Source organism: Clinocottus analis, unplaced genomic scaffold (genome assembly GCF_023055335.1).
Source record: "Clinocottus analis isolate CAN_PGR_092001 unplaced genomic scaffold, fCliAna1.0.p SCAF_14, whole genome shotgun sequence".
Taxonomy (NCBI): Eukaryota; Metazoa; Chordata; class Actinopteri; order Perciformes; family Cottidae; genus Clinocottus; species Clinocottus analis.
This window is the reverse complement of record NW_027175865.1, coordinates 12,295,284-12,315,717: the sequence shown is the minus strand read 5'-3', so window position 1 is coordinate 12,315,717 and position 20,434 is coordinate 12,295,284. Positions and strand designations below refer to the sequence as shown.

Sequence of the window (20,434 nt, the reverse complement as noted above, 5' to 3'; positions counted from 1 at the left end):
AATTCCATATGTCACTATTAGATTTAATTGAAGCACACCAGTTGGCTTTGCTTCACAGCTTCACACCCTCTCCGAATAGCATCTGTGCACCAAAACAGCATGTTGTTATGACCTCAGGCTGTTTATACTGAATCGGTCAAGTTCCTGAATTAGCTCAAATGTAAACAACCAATGGACAAAATAGACAGACTCTCAGCTTAACGATGCTCCTGGCGGGTCAAGACAGATTTAGTTACCACAGAACAGATTCAGTTATTATAAGTGGAGTATTCTTGTTTTGTTGCTCGCGTTTCAGTGTATGTAACGTCTTGGTGAGCGTGTGTTTGTGTGTCAAAGCCTCCCAGCATCTGTGTGTGCTCCCCACTGTGCGTGTCTGCAAACATATTACCTTATCCTCGGCAAACACATTTGGATATTTTCCACATTGCACCCCGTTTGAGTATATGTTTGGTTGATAGACATCGCCGCCACTTTGCCACTTTATATTCAGTTTGGCTCTCTGCCTTTTGTAACGTCTGTGAATTTAATTTGATTGCGGCTGTAATCTGCCGGCTAGTTAATTGACTTTGCCGAGCTTTGTTCCACTCCTACCTTTGCGGAGAGGAGTAGTTTGATAAGTTACGAAACGTCCAACACTCTCCTGTGAACCTGGGGTCCAATCGTGTTTTTCAGTTACTGGAGAATAATCCTCTAGAACTGGATGAACTATGGTATGATCTTGTGGGAGAATCTGAGCTGACCAGAATTCTCTGTCATCCATCGTGTTGTCACAGTGGACAGGGAGGCTCCATGTGATGACAAATTAAACTTGTATATAAAAAAAGCCATTTGCTCTGTCGAAGATTCATCTGTCAAATCCGGCTCTTAAAAATGATGTACGATTAATTTGTATTAGCAAATACAATTTCGAGTAATTTAATGCCACCGAATCAAAAAAACAGGGACACACTTGACAAATCAATCTCCACTTAAGGTCATCTGGAGGTGTTAACTGTTTCACAGTGGTCTTCATCAGCATGCAATGTTTGCTCACTTGTCATGGAGAAGTCTTGAGAGGGCTCAGAATAATATAGACAATACTGAGCAAAATTAATCCGTTAATTTGGTGGTCATATTTAAGCAAGTGAAAGCAATTGCTTATAAGTACATATAACAAAAGAATGTTGAGACAAGATGTGTTTGGACCTAATACTTAACCTAATTTATAATCTGTTCTGAACCAAATGAGAGCCCTGGACCTAAAAACCTGTGTGGTGCTTCATACAGTATGCCCTCCCTCCAGTCCTGACCTTGGCCACCATGGCATCCTTTAAAAAATAACTTGCCAATGAAAGCCATCCATTTACCCTAAAACAATTGATAAATTATTGTATTTTTAAGGATACAGAGTTGCATTTGTTCAGCTCTACTGTCATTGATAGAATATATGGGCTAATCCAACACGATGGCCTTGTTGGGAAAGTGCAGTGAGACTCTGACCTGGTAGAGCACCAAACCTGGGCTTAATGGTTCTAAACAAGTTTGACTTTGTTATTGACAAAAAGAGTAATCACTATGTGGGTTAATGGTTAAAACAGTGTGATCAATTGTGCTGGTTTACATTATGTAGTTCACTACATAATCCACATGCATCAGTGTCAAAGAGTCAGTGGCCTAAATAGACAAACAAGAGAAAAAAAACAAACACATTAGGTTTTTCTCTTGTTTGGTGTCATATTACTGGCTGGTTTAAATTGATCCAAATGTTTACGATTCAGAATTAAGATTTAACGCTCTACCATAGTGTGAGTAAAGGTAAAAGTTGGAGAAGAGGACCAAAGCATTTCCAATCAGGTGCCGAGTGATGTCACTCATGAATTCTTAGCGACACGGAGAATGGTGTTTGTTCTCATTGACCAATTTAATTAACACAAACACAGGGAACTTCATTAGACTGTTTTCAGTTCATTAATGAAATTAATTTGAATGGGCATGAGCACACACAAGATAAACATCAAGGCACACACCCTGACAGACATGCTTTACCGCACTGTACACTCACATGCACTCATCAGAATCATTTAGAGTAACTTACGGGTTGCCGTAGTCCCAGACAACGCACTGTGGATCGGATGTACCCTGTAAGATACAGAAGGAGGGGGGGGGGGGGGGGGATAAGCTGTTATTGCCAGTCTAGAGGATGAGTGAGAGATGGAGGCTGAGCGAAGACCAAATAGCTCGTTGCCAGAGGAAAAAGAGTAATGCTGCATGGGCGATGGAGAGAGGTAAACAGACAATGAAAGAGACCGATTGAGTCGGACGGTGGGGGGAAGAGATGGAGAAAGAGTCATTGTCAGAGGACATAGTAGCAAATAGCTGCTGCTGCAAAAAGAGAGAAGGTTTGTGAGCAATAAATTGAAGGTATTGAGATGAAAAGAAGAGCCTATTTCATGGACAATAATACACAGCAAGTTGGGGTCATAAACATTACATAACAACCAGTAGTGGAACAACATTAAACTTCTTTACTTAAGTACAACCACAGTGAGAAGTAGTAAAGTAAAAGTAAACAACTATGAAGCAGCAAAATGTACTTCAGTATCACATACACTTATTGTGAAGAACTGGACCTTTCAGAATGTGTCACGACGCACTAAAGTCAAATAATGTACTGAATAAAATATGAATCTCTGAACATCCTCATATGTATTCTAAGCAAAAAAATAAAAATAAAAAAACACGTTGAATTAAGTCGCACAACGCCTCGCGGTGGTCTGAGCGCTGGTGATTTTCTATCCAGCTCTTAATCCACCGACTCGCTGGAGCCAAAACTCAATGGGGTCCAGCGGCAGGTGAATCATCTGGTAATCAAAGCTCAATCACACGTGGTGGAGAAGGAAGACTCGCTATGACTCAATCAGTGAATCAATCACAGGATCAATATCTTTAACTGACTCATCACACCGGGTTCCACTGGTGATCCTCAGTGATCTCTGTATTGATTGCTTTTAAAGACTCGTCTGGGCCCTCTTAACCTGCACGCCTCATTTGGTGAGGATTAAATTGTGATTGGTTTTAGTTGAACTTAGTAGGCGTCTGGTCTGGATCCAAGATTATGTTCTTACAGTCATTCCTGAAGCAACAGTTTTACAATTATAGCTAACTGAAACCCTCTCTGCGTCTTTTACAGTAAGACTGATCTGGGTGATCTGTAACTAAATGAGGTACCCACAGTTGAGATACCGTATTCCACTGATGCAGAGGAAAATGGATCCCTCCCTATATTGGTCTGTTGGTCCTTCCTGAGTCCTGCATTAAGCCCTTTGCCTTTGAGCTCCCCCTTATGGTAAAGGAGATTATAGCAGTAATTCCACAGCCACACTGTTCTGTTCTTAAAGAAAAAACAGTCCCCTTAAGTTGAGAAAAATTTGAAGACATCACCTCTTCTTTAGTGAAGGTTAAAGTTCCCCCCCCGCCCAATATAAAACACATTTTGAATAAAGCAAAAAGGGAGAGGAGGTGGTGATGCACATTGAAGTCTGCACGCCGAGGATGTATTTCTCTAAAGGCAAGGTCACCCCTCCTCCTCTGAACAGTTCATGACTGATCTCCCATGAATCTGTGAATCCTGGGGTCTCTGCACGGCTGAAAGTAAGAGGACAGGATGATGCAAGGTTTATGTACACAGGATCAGAGCTGGGCGACACAGATTGATGGATGACAGAGCTTTGTTCTGCCTCACGCGCAGACCGCCGCTGCCGCCACTGACATTAGATGTCTCTGGGCGTGCATTAGCGTGGCGGGCTCTGTTGGCATTCAACTATCAATCAGCATGCATCACGCCCGACTGTATGCTGCAGCGGGACTGACACCCGTGTACTCCCACAGTGTCTGCCTCCTTTTTCGTTGCATAATAACAGCGTCCGCTAGACTGATGCTCCTCAAAGAGAGTGACGTTGTCTGATTCTAACAGCTGTATTCATGGACGGTAATTATGGCGATAACCTTTTTTAAAAGGAACAGCCTTTTTCTTCAAGGTATTCACAACCATATGTGGTATACCACTTAGAGGTAATATGACTAATGCATATTGGCTGTGAATATGGTCAGCCAATCAGATACAATTAGATACTGCAACGGACCACGCTGGTCTTAAAAGCCTTCTACTTTGAATCCAATATTATAGACTCAGATTATGAAATGGAGCAATATCGATGATGCTTCTTGTCTGATTCAATTCCCTTTAACTCTTGAGGAGAAATACAATTCAATAAAAAGAGATTTAAGATTTACAACATTAAAGATGTCTCCATTCAAGATATAACCATCGACATAGCAAGATGAAAGTTCATTGCATTCATTACATTCAATGAAACTACTGTAAGTGCACTCAGGACTATTTTAATTCAAAGGCAGTGTGAACATATGTTGATCATTTCTCAGCTCGGCCTGAACTTCATTAGGCATACATTGCTGATGGGAACTAGTGGAGGCGAGGGAATGAAAGGGATAGCAGAGTCTCCTGCTATGGTCTTCAGCTGTAGTAGTGCTGTAGATGTCGACCTTGGCATGACTGATACCTCTAATATCCTTCCGTTAAATAAGAAGCTACAGCCAGCAGCCTGTCTTAGCCTAGCATAAAGACTGAAAACAGGGGAAAAGTAAGGATAATGTGAGGATAACCTTTAGACGTACTGTAAAAGGCGTATGGCCGATGTTCTTAAAGCTAAACAAAGCTGCCTTGCATACATGGAAAAGCTAACTGAAGGATAGCTAGAGGACGGGTAGTGGGTCTACTGGTCTACTCTTAGGACATAGCTTTCATAGCCTCCTGCGTACACACACACACGTACACACACACACAGACACAAACACATGCACATACACGCTTTGGCAACAGGAAAATATGTGAGGAGTCTGGAGCAGATGTTCTCTCAGTGAAGACATGGCCCTGCACAGACCCCTACAGAACACCTCCCTTCGAGAGCGAAGCCCGGGGCAGCTGCCGCCCCGGCACTGCTGCAGTAGCAAGGTGTTTCTACAACTGCCAAGGTCAACATCTACGGCACTGCAGCTGAAGACCATGACAGGAGACTCTGCGCTCCCTTTCATCCTCTCGCCTTCTCTGGTTCCCAACAGCATTTTCTGCCGAATGAAGTTCAGGCCGAGCTGAGAAATGATCGACACGTCAACACTGCCTTTGAATTCAAATATTCTTGAGTGCTCTTACAGGTGTTTAACCGAATGTAATTCAATTAGATTTACTTCCTTTTTTTGCAGTTTAGATGGTTATATCTTGAATGTATACGTCTTTAATGTCTTAAAGGGATTGTTTTTTCTTATTTTCTTTCTTTCGAAGAGTTGGAAGAATTGACTGATAACTCTAATAATCCTTCCTTTAAATAAGAAACTACAGCCAGCAGCCTGTCTTAGCCTAGCATCAAGACTGAAAACAGGGGGAAACATTAAATGTGAGGATAATGTTTAGCGGTAGTGTAATGTGATTGTATAACCTCCAGCCAGCGAGGTAGCTAGCAGCGTTACAATTTGTCCAGTTTTTATGCTAAGCTATGTTAACCGGCTGCTAGCTATGGCTTCATATTCAAATGGTATCGACCTACTCGTACAACTCTTAGCAAAAAAAGCATATAGGTGTATTCGCCAAATGATGAAAAAAAAAGAGACAATTTTGGCTATATTGTTGCCATGTATTTTGCTTTTAGGAGTTGCTAAAATCCTAATTAATATCAAACAATCCTGGATATCAGCACTGGTTGCATTTCAAATTAAACTAAATTAGTATTGTGCTCATCCTTTTTCCGCTGAAATATAATTGCATTTGTTATATCGAATAGATTTTCAAATATCGTATAATTAATGTTTTACATCACTTCGGTCAAATATTCCTATTGATGTTTGTTATGCTGTAGATTAACTTCTTTCCTGTAATTTAGGGAGTTTTTTTTAAAGCCTTTATTATAAGATGGGGACATGGAGTTTAAATAATGTGATAATTTTCCAGAAAAGAAAGCTCGAATGAAAAACACTCTTCAGGTGCTTTATAGGGAATAGTAGTATTGACCATGTCCGGTACTTGACCCATGCAAAGGCACTGAAAGTCAGGATATGTCAGCCTCTGCTGCATCAAATTTCACCATTTCTTTCATCTCTTGTGCATATCCAAAATTTTGAAAAGTATAATGCTAAATACTAGAAGATTCCCTTTAAGCAGCATAAGAATGTTCTCACATACAGACTGGTCTAAGGTATGCATCTGTGCATCCCAGCCCAGTACTGTACTGTGCGAGAAAAGTGTCTATCCTCAGCGGGTGCCTCGGGTTATCAGTCCAGAGCAGCGTGCTTGGATCAGCATTAAGACATCATCCTCTAGACAGCACGTGTGAAACCTGCCGTAACACTCCTTTGCCAAAAGTGTTAAAAAGCATAATAAAAGGGAGATAAAAGATAGAGACATATAAAGGAAATGCCATAATTAAGTAATGAATCAGTAGTTTAAAGCAGGGCGATGGAGTGGCGGGGGATGGAGGAAGAATACAAAGTATTCATAATAAAACACTGCAATCATTTTGACCCTCAGGTCCCGGTTGACACAGCAAGAAACTGATTTCATTGGAAGATTTTACTATGCGTGTGTGTGTTTTTGTCGTCTAGATAGAACCATTAAATATTCAACATTATTTTCAAACTGTGCCCACCTTTGCACAGAAGAATGGCTAATGAAACCCACATCTTATTGGGGTCGTGAAGAGTGCCTCTCATTAAACTTGCACTTAGTCCTTTTCACTGAAGACACCACACGAGTCGTTTATAATAACACACTCCATTGTAATATAAACTGAATAGGCACCAGGAGACGCTAAGATATAAGAAAGTCAAAAAGGTCTGCATTTATTCAGGCAATTCAACCAGCACTATGGCACTTTATAGCATGCAGCACTTTAAAGCCTTGGACAAATGTCCTTTTTGGCCCAAGCTTGCTTATTATACAAGTATGACATATAAAAATGCAAACAAATGCTCCTTATATGGAATACATTACTCTTTTGTTGCCTGCAATACGTTGATGTTAATGAGAAAATATGTCTTCTTTTGGTTTAAAGCTACACACTCATCTGGTTGTGGAAGTTTAGCACGTGAAAGTGAATAATATCCACTCTCTCATACATTATGTTGAAATGATCTAGAGCTCATTGACACACCAGGGTTTTGCATTGCAAGAAAACTTATAAAACAGTGTGGAGATAATGGGAGATAACGATTAAACTTACATTAAAAAGTGGGGACAGCTCCACCACCACCATGGGCTTGCTGGGTTGCGGTTCTGGCCGTATTGTCACTGTAAGGATCTTGGAGTTGATCACAGCAGGGAGGCTGCAAAAACACGCACAGTCACAGAACAAAAGAGTGTGATTGTTTTAAGAACTATACTGCACATTCAAGTTTGGTTAAAAAAGGTTTATTTGATTGTGAATGACAAGAAAGAGAAATACTGCTGAGTTGCTTTCTTATGCTGTTTGTCATACACACAAACACACATCCAAATATATTCAGAAACACACAGTAACCTGCTATTTCTTTGATGGTTTCTGAGTCCTCGCAAAAATATATACACAACAAAAATAAGTAAATAAAAATACAGAGAAATAAAAACCTAATGAGAACGGGAGAAAGTCAGAGTTCGCGCCTGAGTAAAAACAGAACAATGGACCGATTGAAATTCAGCAGAGCTACAGGGATGTAGGGTTTCAACAGATCCAGCTCATCCACAACCAGGAGCACTGACCTGAAAACACGGCCCAGAGCCAACACAAACACAATATCACAGTGGCCTTTTGACAACCTCCTGATTCCTTCTATCTTCTATTTTCTCAAGTTCTATAGAACTCTCGGAACCCATTAGTCCGGCCCCCATTCGAATCACCACTGTACACTTCCAAAAATACATTGACAATGCAAAAGAAAAGGAAAGAAAAACACATCTAGGAAATGTACTTTTTGGAAAAATACATGCATTTGTCTGAAAAACTATGCAGACATAAGGAGAGGAGAGAAGCATGAGAGAGAGAGAGAGAGAGAGAGAGAGAGAGAGAGAATGTAGATTTGAAGGTTGGAATTAGATAGAGAGAAGAAGCGATGGATGAAAGGGCACAGAAATAGAAATATAGTGGGAAGGGAAACTAAGAAGAAAAACAACAAAGACAAGGGAGATTGAAAGTTGTTGGAGAAGGTATTGACAAAAAGAGATGCAGAAAGGTAAAGCCAAGAACAAGGAAAGAAGTACAAGGAGAAAAAGGTTTGAAAAAACTAAGAATAGTTAGTCAGTGGACATGAGAGGTACTCACTTTGGTGCTGGTAGGATGGAACCCAGCGTCCTGTACAAGATGGCTCCGATGACATAGTACATTGGCGACTCTGATTCCGTCTCTGTCTCTGCCTCTGCCCCTGTCTCCGTCTCTGAAAACACAGGAGAATATACAACCAGCTTAAATAGATGGCATGATTTATTCTAAATCATCTTCATTTTCAAGTATAAATGCATCCGTCAGTTATTGTATTCTTCTCCAGCCCTTGTGCAAGGACACGGGATGTTGAAGATGTCTTTTTGTACAGTACAGCTAGAGATCGATGGGAAGACTTTCTAAAATGTTTTGGTAGATTAACGGCTCATTGCATCAAATAAATATTCAAAATATCAACAAGAATATAACACATTTGGTCGTATATTGACTGGGAAGATATAGGAAATTACATTCAATATCAAACCTGCGAATCTGACAGTTAAATGAGAGGTTGCAGAGTGTTGGTCTTTGTGATTGATTTCAACCTTCAAAGATAAATAGGTAATTGAATGTAAATAAACTAGATGCAAACTCATCTATTAGTTGGTGAAAGAAACACACAGATTTTACCTTTCTTATCAACCCACAATTTCAGCCTCATTTACATCAAGTCTTGAGCTGCCTCTGACAAATGCTCTGTTGACGACGTCAAACCAGAAAATGTTCCACTTCAGCAAGTGCAATGTCTTGGTTTCACACTCTGTGTGTTAGAGACACAATTTGTGTCAATTTGTTTGCTTTTTTAGCAGCTCAACTATTGCTCAGCAGAAGCATCAGTTTGAAACTCCATTATTCTCAACATTCTCTCAATAAAGCCAAAGTATCCACACCCTTTTGAGGCTCTTTTCTCAAATTTTTCCCCATGTTTCAACTCCCCTTTCTTCCTTTCCTCCTCCTCAGTGCCCACCCCTTTCATCTTCATCTGATAAAGTATATATCTATATCTATCTATCTCACCTCTTGCCTTCCATTACTCCCTTCGGTGTTCTTTCACCAAAAAGACCAGGGGCTCCCAAAGAGACGTTGTGTCCCTCTGTAAATGTCACTTTGTCTCAAGTGAGGGACGCAAAAGTAAAAGTAAAAGGGGAAGAGTTCATGCTGAGGGATGCCACTCCCTCCTTTGCCCTTTCAGGCTGAAAGAAGCAATGGAAGAGCATTGGCACAGAGAGTTAGAGAGGAAGAGACAGAGAGGGGCCGATTGTATCAGACATACAGGGTGACTCATCCAAAATCTGTCTGTCTGCTGAAGAGGTAATACTCAGGAAGAGAGATAGCTATGCAAGACAGACGAAGAGCGAAAGAAGGAGAGACAAAAAGATCTCAATAGTGGGGGAAAAAAGGAATTGTGAGTGTGAGGAGGCAAAAAACAGATCAAAGTCAGCATGAGAAAGCGTGTGAGTGTGATGGATCCTAATTGGACAGTGTCTGCAAAGGCATGCAAATGAGAAAGTCAGTGTATTGTGGGTAAATGGTAAATCACTGCATGATGGGGTAGCACTCCCACGCAAGAGGATGATTAATACCACAAAACCACTCAATCACCAAACCCTAATTTCCCATGAACCGACTTTTTGTCACTCTGCGCTCGCCGAACATCTAAATGATTGGTGGTCAGCTGTAATCCAGCAAAATGGTAAACCACCAGTCGCCAACTGTGAACTTTAATATACCATTTGTCAGGAAAAGATATGTTTGGAGTTGATGCAAAGCCATGATCTACGTTTTAATCAAAGATCGAAAGCCCCATCCAAACAGTTCCATCTGAGTTACTCTTTTCATTCTTTCCTGGCCTCGTTCCTCTCTGTTTGCTTCTTCCACTTCTGTACACATCACAGGCAATTTCAAGAAATGACAGTACTGTGGAATATCATTACTTTCACACAGTTGAACAGACTAGGCGGGTAATTTTCACAACTCAGAAAAAACATTATTGACTACAATGCTACCTTTTAAGGGTCGTTGAATTCATTATTTGTAAAAAAAAAAATCTAATAGAACACATTAATCAATACCATGTATTTTACCAAACTGGTCATGCTGTTAATGTAATACACCTATTCATTTTGTATTGCCAAAAGGTAAGTGAGAAGATCAATAGTACTTTCATGTGAGTGTGGAGTTGGAACCAGAATGTCATTAGCTTAGTAAGATAGGACGCATGTGTTCATAGGTGTTGCCTTCTTAAGTTAAAAAATGCATTTTCCAACAACTCCATATACTTCAGTAACACACTGTGTCTACTGTAGACATGGAAGTTGGGGACTCAGATGTTTCTTGAATAACAAATGTTGGATACAGTGACTTCTTGGAGTCTTGTCGTGTTGTTGTGAGGTGGCCAAATTGTCATTCCAAGAGTTCTGTTTGTGTATGGATTAATCAAATGAGCTACGTGTTAAGTAGTAATTAGTCAGATGTACTGGAGGGTATAGCTTCAGAATTTTAAGAGAGTCAGGCTAGCTGTTTGGATAGCTGCCCCAGACACTAGTGTTTAAGCTGAGCAAGGCTATTTTCCCCCTTTGGTTGTATCTCTGTGCTCAATGGAAAGAACTAAAAGTTGCATTAATCTTCTCGTACCACCTTTGTCAAAAGAACAAATTGGCCTTCCCCCTAAAATGTCAAACTATTCCACAACACAACTTTTACTTCAGCAGTAGTCCACAAATTCCTTGCTTAATGGTAATATTTGGAAATTCAACACAGTTACGGTTAAAATTGCAAATAATGAAGTCAGTCTCTAACACAGAAGAGAGAGCAGAGCTCATGTGGTTTGTGTTCTTGCTCGGTTAATACTTTGATTTTAACGGCGCATAACTGCATGCATGTACCGGCAATGGTGTATTTGAAATATGAGGATATTGCCGGCTTGTGTGTCTGGATGCATGCGGGTGCATGGCTATAAGACAGTGAGAGTGTGTGAGAAAGAGACACATAGCCGAGGAAGAGAGGGAGTTTGTCACTTTGAAAATCAGTGAAGAAGAGTCCCAGCCTCTGCCCAGTGAAGCGATTCATGAACCTATCAATTGGCTCTGTGCATGTGCAACTGTGTGCGCACGTGCACACACAAAAGTGCCAAAGGGCCTTTATGAACATAGTTAAGCTGTCTATCGAAGATAGGCTTTCATTATGGGGTAAATGAACCAATCATCCTGATAGGAATCAACTGAAGACCCCGATGGACTGCCATGGGAAGAGGCATAGTTCCCATAAAGATAACTGATAATGCCGTAAGAACAACAGTATGCAGTTTGAATATAAAAATTTACCAAATAGCATATGCTAAAATGGCAATGGCATGTGCTAAATAGCATATGACAAGCAGAGGAAAATTGACCCAGCTGGTCATTTTTATTGCACAACAAGCACAGCAGGAGACAAACCATTCACCACCAAGTGACAAACTAACAGGATAATGAACCAAAAAAAAAAAAAAATAGATGGATGAAAAAGCATAACAGCAGCAAAGTAAGATGGAAAGATAAGATAAATGGAGAAAAAGAAAACAAAGACAACATTGCAATGCAGCAGCATTAAACAAGGTCTAGCTTTTGTACACCCCTTTGTCTCATCTTGCATCCTAACGTTCATCCTTTGAGATATCTGAATTTGCTGTTCCATAAAATCCGCAAAAACAACCCAAGGCAACACATAAACCGGTTCCGTTTCATAAAAGCGAGATGAATGGTTCGATGGAAGAAGAGCACAATATAAGCACATTACACTGTGAATAATAAAGAGACGGAGAGAGTAAGTGAGCTGCGGTGGAGTGCCCGTGAGGTTAGCTCACAGGATGTCTTCAACGCCAATCATGGAGAGCCTGTGTCATCAGAGCAAGTCGAGGTCAAAGACAGCTCTGCTCTCTCGTCCTGCAGCCTCTCTGAACTTTAATTTGGGCAAGGGGCGGCGTGCCAGACAGGATGTCTGCCAGTGTAATTTCCAGTGGGTAGTGACCTTTGCCTTTTTCGGTAGTGGATCGCATCTGCCACCGCAATTCTCTGATCTAATACGAACCACTTTCTTTCCACTCTTTTAAGGCCCCTTGTCTCCCCTGAACAGCCCCGCTCCTCTGCTTCCGGGTGTCTTCTTTCTCTTCATGCTCATGTTTGGACAATCACTTTGCTTGTTTCTTGGCTTCATTTAAATCCACATGGACAACATGCACATCAGTTTGCTTTGCTTTGTTGCTGAAAGCAGAGGCATCCTTAAAAACTGTATGAGGACTTGATCCTTTCAAGGGGATGTGACACACTTCCTCACATATAAAAGTCCTGCATCCTTTTGAGAAGCCCTCCAGGGCCTCTTTGCAGTCCAAATTCTTCTCGACATTACCCTTCGACATCCTTGAAAAGCTTTCTCTCTGCTTCCATGAGGACACATCTGCGAGTGTTGGAATCCACACTGGGATAACTTTTTGGTCTGACCTTGGCTAGTGAGAGGGCTGAGTGGGGTGACAACAGGTCTCATATGTTTAAGAATCGAGACTGAGAGTGAGGATGGCAACTAAAACGGACCCGGTTACAGGCTGAGTGCTCCTACCTGATTTAACAGACGTCCGGAACTGTTGTTTGGTCAAAATATCTTCACCAGCCTAATTTTGTTGTGACTTGTTCTTCTAGCAACATTATAGTCCAGATATATTTCTCTAACCTTCAGCCGGGATGGTGAAGACCTCTTTAGGGATGTAGAGCTTATCCTCTGCTGTCCTGGCCCAGTCCTTCATCCCTCTTCGGCCCTTCATTGGGAAGTTGATATCGCTGGAAACTGCTGACACCGGCTCTCGCTGGACGGTTATCACTGTGCAAATGAAGAGATACCACATACACTCAGTGCAGTGCTGAGAACACTACAGATGGGGTGAGCCAAAACAAATGAAAGCAACAGGCTTTCAGACTATCATCCGATAAATTGAATGTTCAATAACGTTGATATTGGTGTCAAATAATCTTTTATCTGACTTTGTCATGCCTCAAGCACGAGCCACCATTGTGTGACGCTTACTGAGGTTGTTGGTAACCACCAGAAAACTCTGGAAAGGCTTCTGGGCTTCTCCAATGAGGTGAATGAAATCCTCTATTATCCTCATCAGCAAAGCAGCACCCGGAGCGACCTGTGGATAGATTGATGGGGGGGCGAGATTAGCATTGATCCCAACGTCGTCGTAATTATTATCCATCACAAACTTTCTTTGAGACACATGTCACCCACTGAAACATTTTCATTCTTTGTATCATTTATAGTGTGTTCCAGGGTGGTATGAATTGTTACCAAGTGGGACATAATATCATATTTGGTTGCTCTTTTATTGTGTCCAGATGGCAAGTAAACACACCTCTACTCAGTCTGGGTCACACACAAATGTGCACACATGCACACCCAGTGTCATTAATGGGGAGCCATTGTATTCATTAAACAGGTGTGTTTTTATGACTCTAATGAAAAGTTAATGTAGGACATAGTCACACCTACCTTAACACACAAATTAACATACACAAAGTACTTAATAATCAAACACCCACTCACACACACATTTAGGAAACTTGGTACAGTAGTAGGTGGTCACTGATTGTGTTCAAGAGGTATAGAGAGGAACACACATACACACACACACAGGAGGCCTCACCTGGTGGGCGTCCTCCCATTTCTCTAGATTTTCCATGTCCAACATGAGGCTGACTACCTGGAATAATTTCTAGACACAAGATAAAGAGGTTAATGCTGCACAGCCATTAGATTTTGGTATCTTATTTTGTTTGTATGTGCACAAAAAAGTGAGCCATTCTCTCCTATTGTTAAGCTAACCTTCACCCACCAACCATTAGGACTGAAGCCTCTGTACATAGACATATAGTAATACATTAAAGATCAAACTTTGCACACCTGTAGGTGAACAAATGCGGAGCAGAATACCTATAGCCGAATATAGTAAAACCTAAAATAATATCTGTCAAATGCTTGAATGAGACAGGAGCAATTTCCCCTCATACAGGGATGCAGTTTGAGGCAATTGCAACTATGTAGCTGCAGTGGTTCATTGCTATGGAACCCCAATACTGTAGGAAGTGGAGTTTCTCCATTGAAAACTAATGTTGAGGTGTTGCAAGTGTGCCTGTGTGTGAGAGTGTGTCTTTAACCGTGTGTCGAGTATGATTCGTGACTTAAAGGGTAGGGGGGTCAGAGGCTCAGCCTACCTGCACGTCGTCTGTAGCTGGGATGTAGGTTGCTCTTTTGAAGGTGTCCGTCACATTTCGCAGGATCTCCGTGGAAAAGAGAAGGTCACCACTGTAGTAGCTCCTCCTCTGCAAGAGCTCCAGGAGATTCCTTACGATCTGAGACATGCCCTCCCCAGCCAGGGTCCTCTGACCCTTCGCGAGATGCTCTCGTAACTAAAATGTGCAGAGAGAGACAGACATTGAGAACACTTTCTGGTTTTCACCTCTGCTTGTAACAGTCAAGATGATTGAAGGCATGCCCATTGGCACTTACTGTATGTAGTTTACTGTATGTAGTACACGTTTTCTTATTCAAAATATGTCGCTGGTGAAAATGTCATAAACAGAGAGACCACACTAACCAAAGTTGATGTTTTTTCATAAGAAATCAAAAGAAGGTTTTGGATGTGAGCTGAGAGGAGTGTTTCAATGCAGGAGTATATACAGAAGGTACATGTTGGAATTTTTGTGTGCTTGTGCCTAAAATAGGTGAGCAAAAAGAGGCCCAGCAGCAATCTCAGGCAGAAATTGGATCTCATCACTTTAGAGACAGAGATACAGAAAGCAAGGCTGTGTGTATATGAATTTCAGAGCGAGCGATAGAGAGATGGCGAGATGGAGAGAGAGAGCGCCTGGAAGAACAGAAGATAACAGCAATCATAGAAAATTAATTATTGACTCCTAGTGTTAATGAAAGGTTGGAACAGAAGCTAACAGTGCAATCAGCTTCGTCACGTACAATCCCTGACCCTCATCTCTCTCTGCCGTCATCGAAGAGATGAGAGGGGTTGAAGTTCACAGAGCAGGAAAACAGTCTGGCAGATGAACACATTCATTAGCTATGTTCATTAATTGATAAAGTGTGAGCGCAAAGCTCTGAAAAAGCTAATTAGAGATACCGGCAAGCCCCGAGTAAAAACACGTCGCTATTTTGAGTAAACTTTTGACAAAAGAAAGTTGAACAGAGATACATAATGAGTGAAAAAAAGGACAATTGAGACAGAAGATAACGAGACAGACACATTTGTTGAAGGTGAGTTATGATAGAAGGTGATAGTGCAACTAACTGGTTCAAATGATGAAAGCATATACAGTGTTTTCTCTTCTATTTGTGGAAAAAAGGGAACTTACAGATAAATGTAAATATCTATAATCAAGTGAGACGCATCTGGCGAAGCTCGGAGGACCCCAGAAAGCAACTCCATTATTGTCCAGCATGCAACGACGACTAGCAGATCCTGGACAAAGAGAGAAGCAGAGACAAACACTTTACATGGAGTTCAACACATTTAGAAAGGAAAGCGGCCTGAGAACACATAATCTATTCCTGTTAATATGGGGTCCAATAGCCATTGACTATGATCAGGAAAGCCTTTCATTTATAGTCAACGAACCTGCTGTTGTACCTAACTACAATGTACATTGATGGGGAAATGGAGAAAGATTGTTGTAGTTATTTAAAAACATATATCCTACCTCTTCACTACATCTATCTATCTACCTATCTATCTATCTATCTATCTATCTATCTATCTATCTATCTATCTATCTATTAATATATATTATTGCTAAAAATATTCAAACATCTTTCTTGTTCTCATTCATCACATGCAGCATTAAGGTGTTTGGCAGCCCGCAAACTGGAAAAAGCTTCAAACATACTTAAAAAACACAAAATCTTTTCCCTAGCCAAATACATATGCACTTAGTGAACTGTGGCTTTGCCTTTTAGTAGGATAGTGACATAATTAAACTGCAGTTTTGCGGTTAATTAAATTGTGTTCGCAAATTGATTTAACTTAAATGTAATATTCTTGAAGCTTAAATGTTCGTTTGGCAAGCTACCAAATTCATGCAGGCATGTTTTCATGTCAGAGTTTAAAAGATGCTTGAAAGATGTTTCTATTACAGGTATTCTGAACCACATCTGCTCTTGGCTTACATTCTGACGAAGAAATTGTCTAAAAGTAATGAATGGATGTTCTTGTTTCTGCTTTTGGAAGTTGAAAGTAAAGGTCTAGCAGCCAGCTGCTGGAGGAACTCTTCAGTTTAAATTAACATTGCTGTGTAAGTAACACACAAATAAGGTTTGACTACTTTCATGAATTAGGGATACAAATTAGAGATATGCAGAATAATACACAAGTTGGACACGTTAAAATAAATTCCTCTGTACACCAAAGCTCAAGACAGTGATAGTGTTTAGGGACATTTTGGGTGAATGAGCCTTAATTTAAGCATGTAAATCAAACCGAGTACATATTTGATCCAGGACCAGAATCACAGCTAATTTTCTAAACACAGAGAGTTGAGTATTTTAGGATATCCTGATTATAATTGTATCTATTTTTCAATGTAATACGGTTTGTTTCTCTGTTGTTTCTTTCTGTCTCCCATAGTAGCTCTACTCATGGAAACTATGGGATTATTGTCTGCTAAATTCCTTTGGATGCTTTCTTTCTCTCAGTGAAGCTAGCTAAGCTCATGCTAACTACCAAGTGCTCACCTTTATTCACGGTAGGACGCCTGTATCTCCTGCTTAACAGGTTTAGCGTTTATTGGATATCTTCTATTTTTTCTTTCTGTGCGTTTTCTGTTGTTATGTCTATGGGTTTCTGTAGGTTTTGTATATCCTCTCTCTGTGGCTGTTGTTTATGCTAGCTACTGAGTGTCAACATAGAGTCAATGTTGCTGAGGTATTTTTTTATGCCTGTTATACATTTTCTAATGCCACCCTATGACTGGTTTGTGTATTTTATGAACCACATAGCATTAAGTCATTTCAGATTTTGACTAAAGACGTGAACTCTTCTTAAAGCTACTCGATGTCTAAAACATGACACGCAACTGACCAGTGGCGTTAGTTGGACACTTGTTGTAGACCGTTTCTCCAGCTGAGGCTCTTTTCCATGACATTGAGAGAAGGTGCTCTTCTTTACATATCTCATGAGGAGCTGTAGAGGTAGGCGAGAAATACATCGAAAAGGTTTAAATGGACCGCAGTCTAGCAGGCACGCAGAAAATAGGAAAAATCTCCACGCACACACTCCAACAGACATATATAGCAGCGGGAAAAAGAAGGGAGACAGAGAAGCACAAAAAACAAGATTCAAATCAATGTTCTCCTGCAGCAGCTCCCAATCTTATTCCCTTGTACATTGCTCAGTGCTCTCTGTCAGTGTCACTGCCTCAGTACAGTATCGCATTCCCTCTTCATCTTACCCCCTCTCTTTATTCATCTATTTTTCCCCCCTCCCTCTCTTTCATAACCCTGATAAAAAGAAAAAGGGGAGAGCGCTCTGAAGATATTCCAAGGGGGCAGACGAGGGGTTGGCAGCGGCGATGCTGAGAGATGAAGAGGGACAGAGAGGGATGCAGAGAGAAAGAGAGAGAGAGGGACACAGAGAGAGAGAGGTGCTGAAATAGAGAAAATATGGTATGATATTGCCCTGAAATTCTACCAGGCGAGATCCTCGTCTTGTGTAAAAAAGGGCTTGGGAGCCACTCAAAACAAAGGGGTCGTGGTGGAGGCTGCACACAGAGGTTTATCATTTGTCGCCTGTCAGATATCAAAGCCAGCACGTACACATGTGGCATTCAGGCTTGTACAGAATGTATACTTGCATATTCACACGCACTTACAACTTCAGTCAAGAGGTATGCTTATTAAACCCCACTGTTTCCTGCAGCTGCTAACACTCAGACAATAAACGTCTCTCCCACTATCAGCCAGAGGGGCACAGAAATAGTGAAAGCAAGCGCGAGACAGTGAGTGCAATATAAAACAATGTTAAAGAGAAACGACATAAGGACAAACAGAGTATCTCTCAGGTGAACTGAGAGGAGACAAGGAAAGCGCGACAAGGCGCGGACATGCAAAATCAATAACGAGGTAAAGATGGATGGGTGGGTGAATTGACAGGAAGACCGACTAGAGGCACATAAAGAAGAAGGCAGTTCTAAAATTGTGATAGAAGCCTTTGGCTGTGGTGCGAACCACTGGGAATCACGTCCATTCTGCCCGACAAATACTGCGCAGATTGGGCTCACACAGATACATACGCACACGCCTTTTCTCTCTAACAGCGACCAACTCGGAGAGGCATGCAGAGAAATCCACCCACACAGAAAACTAAATGTCTAAGGCAAAACAAAAAAAAAAAGTGTTGATATAGTTTTCAAGCAGGAATATTATGTACACAGGCATACACATAACGGGGATTCTTCCTCATTTTATCATCTCTCTCACACACACACACAAACAAACACACATTCACTGAGTCACTGACCAGGGCACTTCTTCTCATTACAGGCCCGGACTTCCTCTCCCGAGCCATCGCAGGGGTAGCCCTGTAGTCCGGAGCCTTCACACATCCTGAAGCGACGCTGCCAACCGGAGTCACATGTCTTGCTGCAGAGACTCCAGTGGTTCCAGCTGCCCCAGCTACCTCCACCTAGAACAGGACCAAAGCACCGTCGGTAACGTTTGGGGAGCGGGGAGGAAGGTGGAGATTGAAGTCGATCAGCATGTAAGGTTAAAAGATGAAATGAAAGGGAGACGTTGATGGATCCCAAAATAAGGATACAAGATTTCTAAATATTATTATTCATTTTTTAATAGCATGAGATGTTAATTTGGCACAATGTATGTGCCAAATTAACACATACATTGCTGGTAAGTGGAACACAAATCCCGCCCCCCCCCCAAAAAAAACATACAGATGCTTTTCAATCATGTATGTTACATCTTTGCAGCATGCCTTTTAAAGAACATGCAAGTATGAATACTATAGCATTCATTTGTAGGCCTTACCACTGCAGGAAGGGTTGGTGCATTCTCTGCTCTCCTGATGGGGGCCCTTACATTCAGCCCATCCATGCACCGATGCACTGCAGCGTCTCTGCCTCTGCTGGGCTCCTGTGTTACACGTCACACTGCATCTCGACCACAGGCCCCACTCCAGCCACTGGCCCTCCACTGGACAGAGGGAGGGGGTGATGCAAGTAGTTACGGAAAGGCGGGGAAGTGGGTGAAAGTGGATAGAAGAAGATTGTTGGGGCACACACGGGAATCAGGATAAATTGATAGAGGATTATGAAGGATAAAAAAGAGGGTGAAAGGGAAAAGAAAGGTGCAAAGGGAGAAAAGACAGGAGGAAGTGAGTAGGCTACAAGTGAACATAATATAAAACATACAGAGGCTATTTGCTTTTCCATATATAGCAACAAACAAACACATTTTTGTTCCTATGGATATTTTACATATTTCAATCATGTATAAAATAGCTGATTACAATTCGTTTCATGCCGTGTTTTAAAGACTTCAAACAGAGTACAGATGCTGATTTTTAATCAGAGTTATTAGAAAGGCACCGGAATTCAACTCTTGACCAGAGTTTGTGCAGAAATAGACAAACACAAAAAAACAGAGTATCAATACAATCGAGCACCGTCTGTCAAACGATGCATGAATACCAAATAGCTTAACCGAAGCCCGACGACACACACAGATGTAATCAAAGCCCCCGCTGTTCCCTTTAATAACGGAGCATTGTGGTGTAATTGAGTTGTCGAATGAATATGCAAAATCTCCCAAAAATGTGATAATCAAAAACAGTGAGATTAATCATTTATAATGAGTGCAGGCAAAGATTGTTGGTACGTCACCAACTTCAAAGCTAGTTACACGACAATTCTGAAGATCTGTGTCACGGAAAGAACACACTGTTCTGCTGTGAAAATGCATGACAGTCGATGAAAATCTGCGACAAATAAGTAAGTCAGTGAGTTCTTTTAATTATTTTTTTTTTACATATTGTTGATGAGAATTATTTGATAGAAAAAAAATCGACATAGAAACCAATTACTGACCTGTGACCATGGCTACTT

At 41.1% G+C, this 20,434-nt stretch overlaps 1 protein-coding gene across 3 annotated transcripts in view; it reads right to left on the bottom strand.

Moving 5' to 3' along the window:
• Positions 1–20,434, bottom strand: part of adgrb2 (adhesion G protein-coupled receptor B2) — a 186,821-nt gene that overhangs the window by 63,803 nt on the left and 102,584 nt on the right. For all 3 annotated transcript variants that reach the window (XM_068576099.1, XM_068576101.1, XM_068576102.1), the window contains 11 exons: positions 19,359–19,523; positions 18,835–18,999; positions 17,398–17,499; positions 15,677–15,783; positions 14,525–14,719; positions 13,957–14,025; positions 13,335–13,443; positions 12,984–13,130; positions 8,343–8,454; positions 7,269–7,371; positions 2,075–2,118 (listed from right to left, as the gene is read on the bottom strand). In XM_068576099.1, the coding sequence (XP_068432200.1) occupies positions 2,075–2,118; positions 7,269–7,371; positions 8,343–8,454; positions 12,984–13,130; positions 13,335–13,443; positions 13,957–14,025; positions 14,525–14,719; positions 15,677–15,783; positions 17,398–17,499; positions 18,835–18,999; positions 19,359–19,523 (1,318 nt within the window). The remainder of the gene's footprint in view (positions 1–2,074; positions 2,119–7,268; positions 7,372–8,342; positions 8,455–12,983; positions 13,131–13,334; positions 13,444–13,956; positions 14,026–14,524; positions 14,720–15,676; positions 15,784–17,397; positions 17,500–18,834; positions 19,000–19,358; positions 19,524–20,434) is intronic.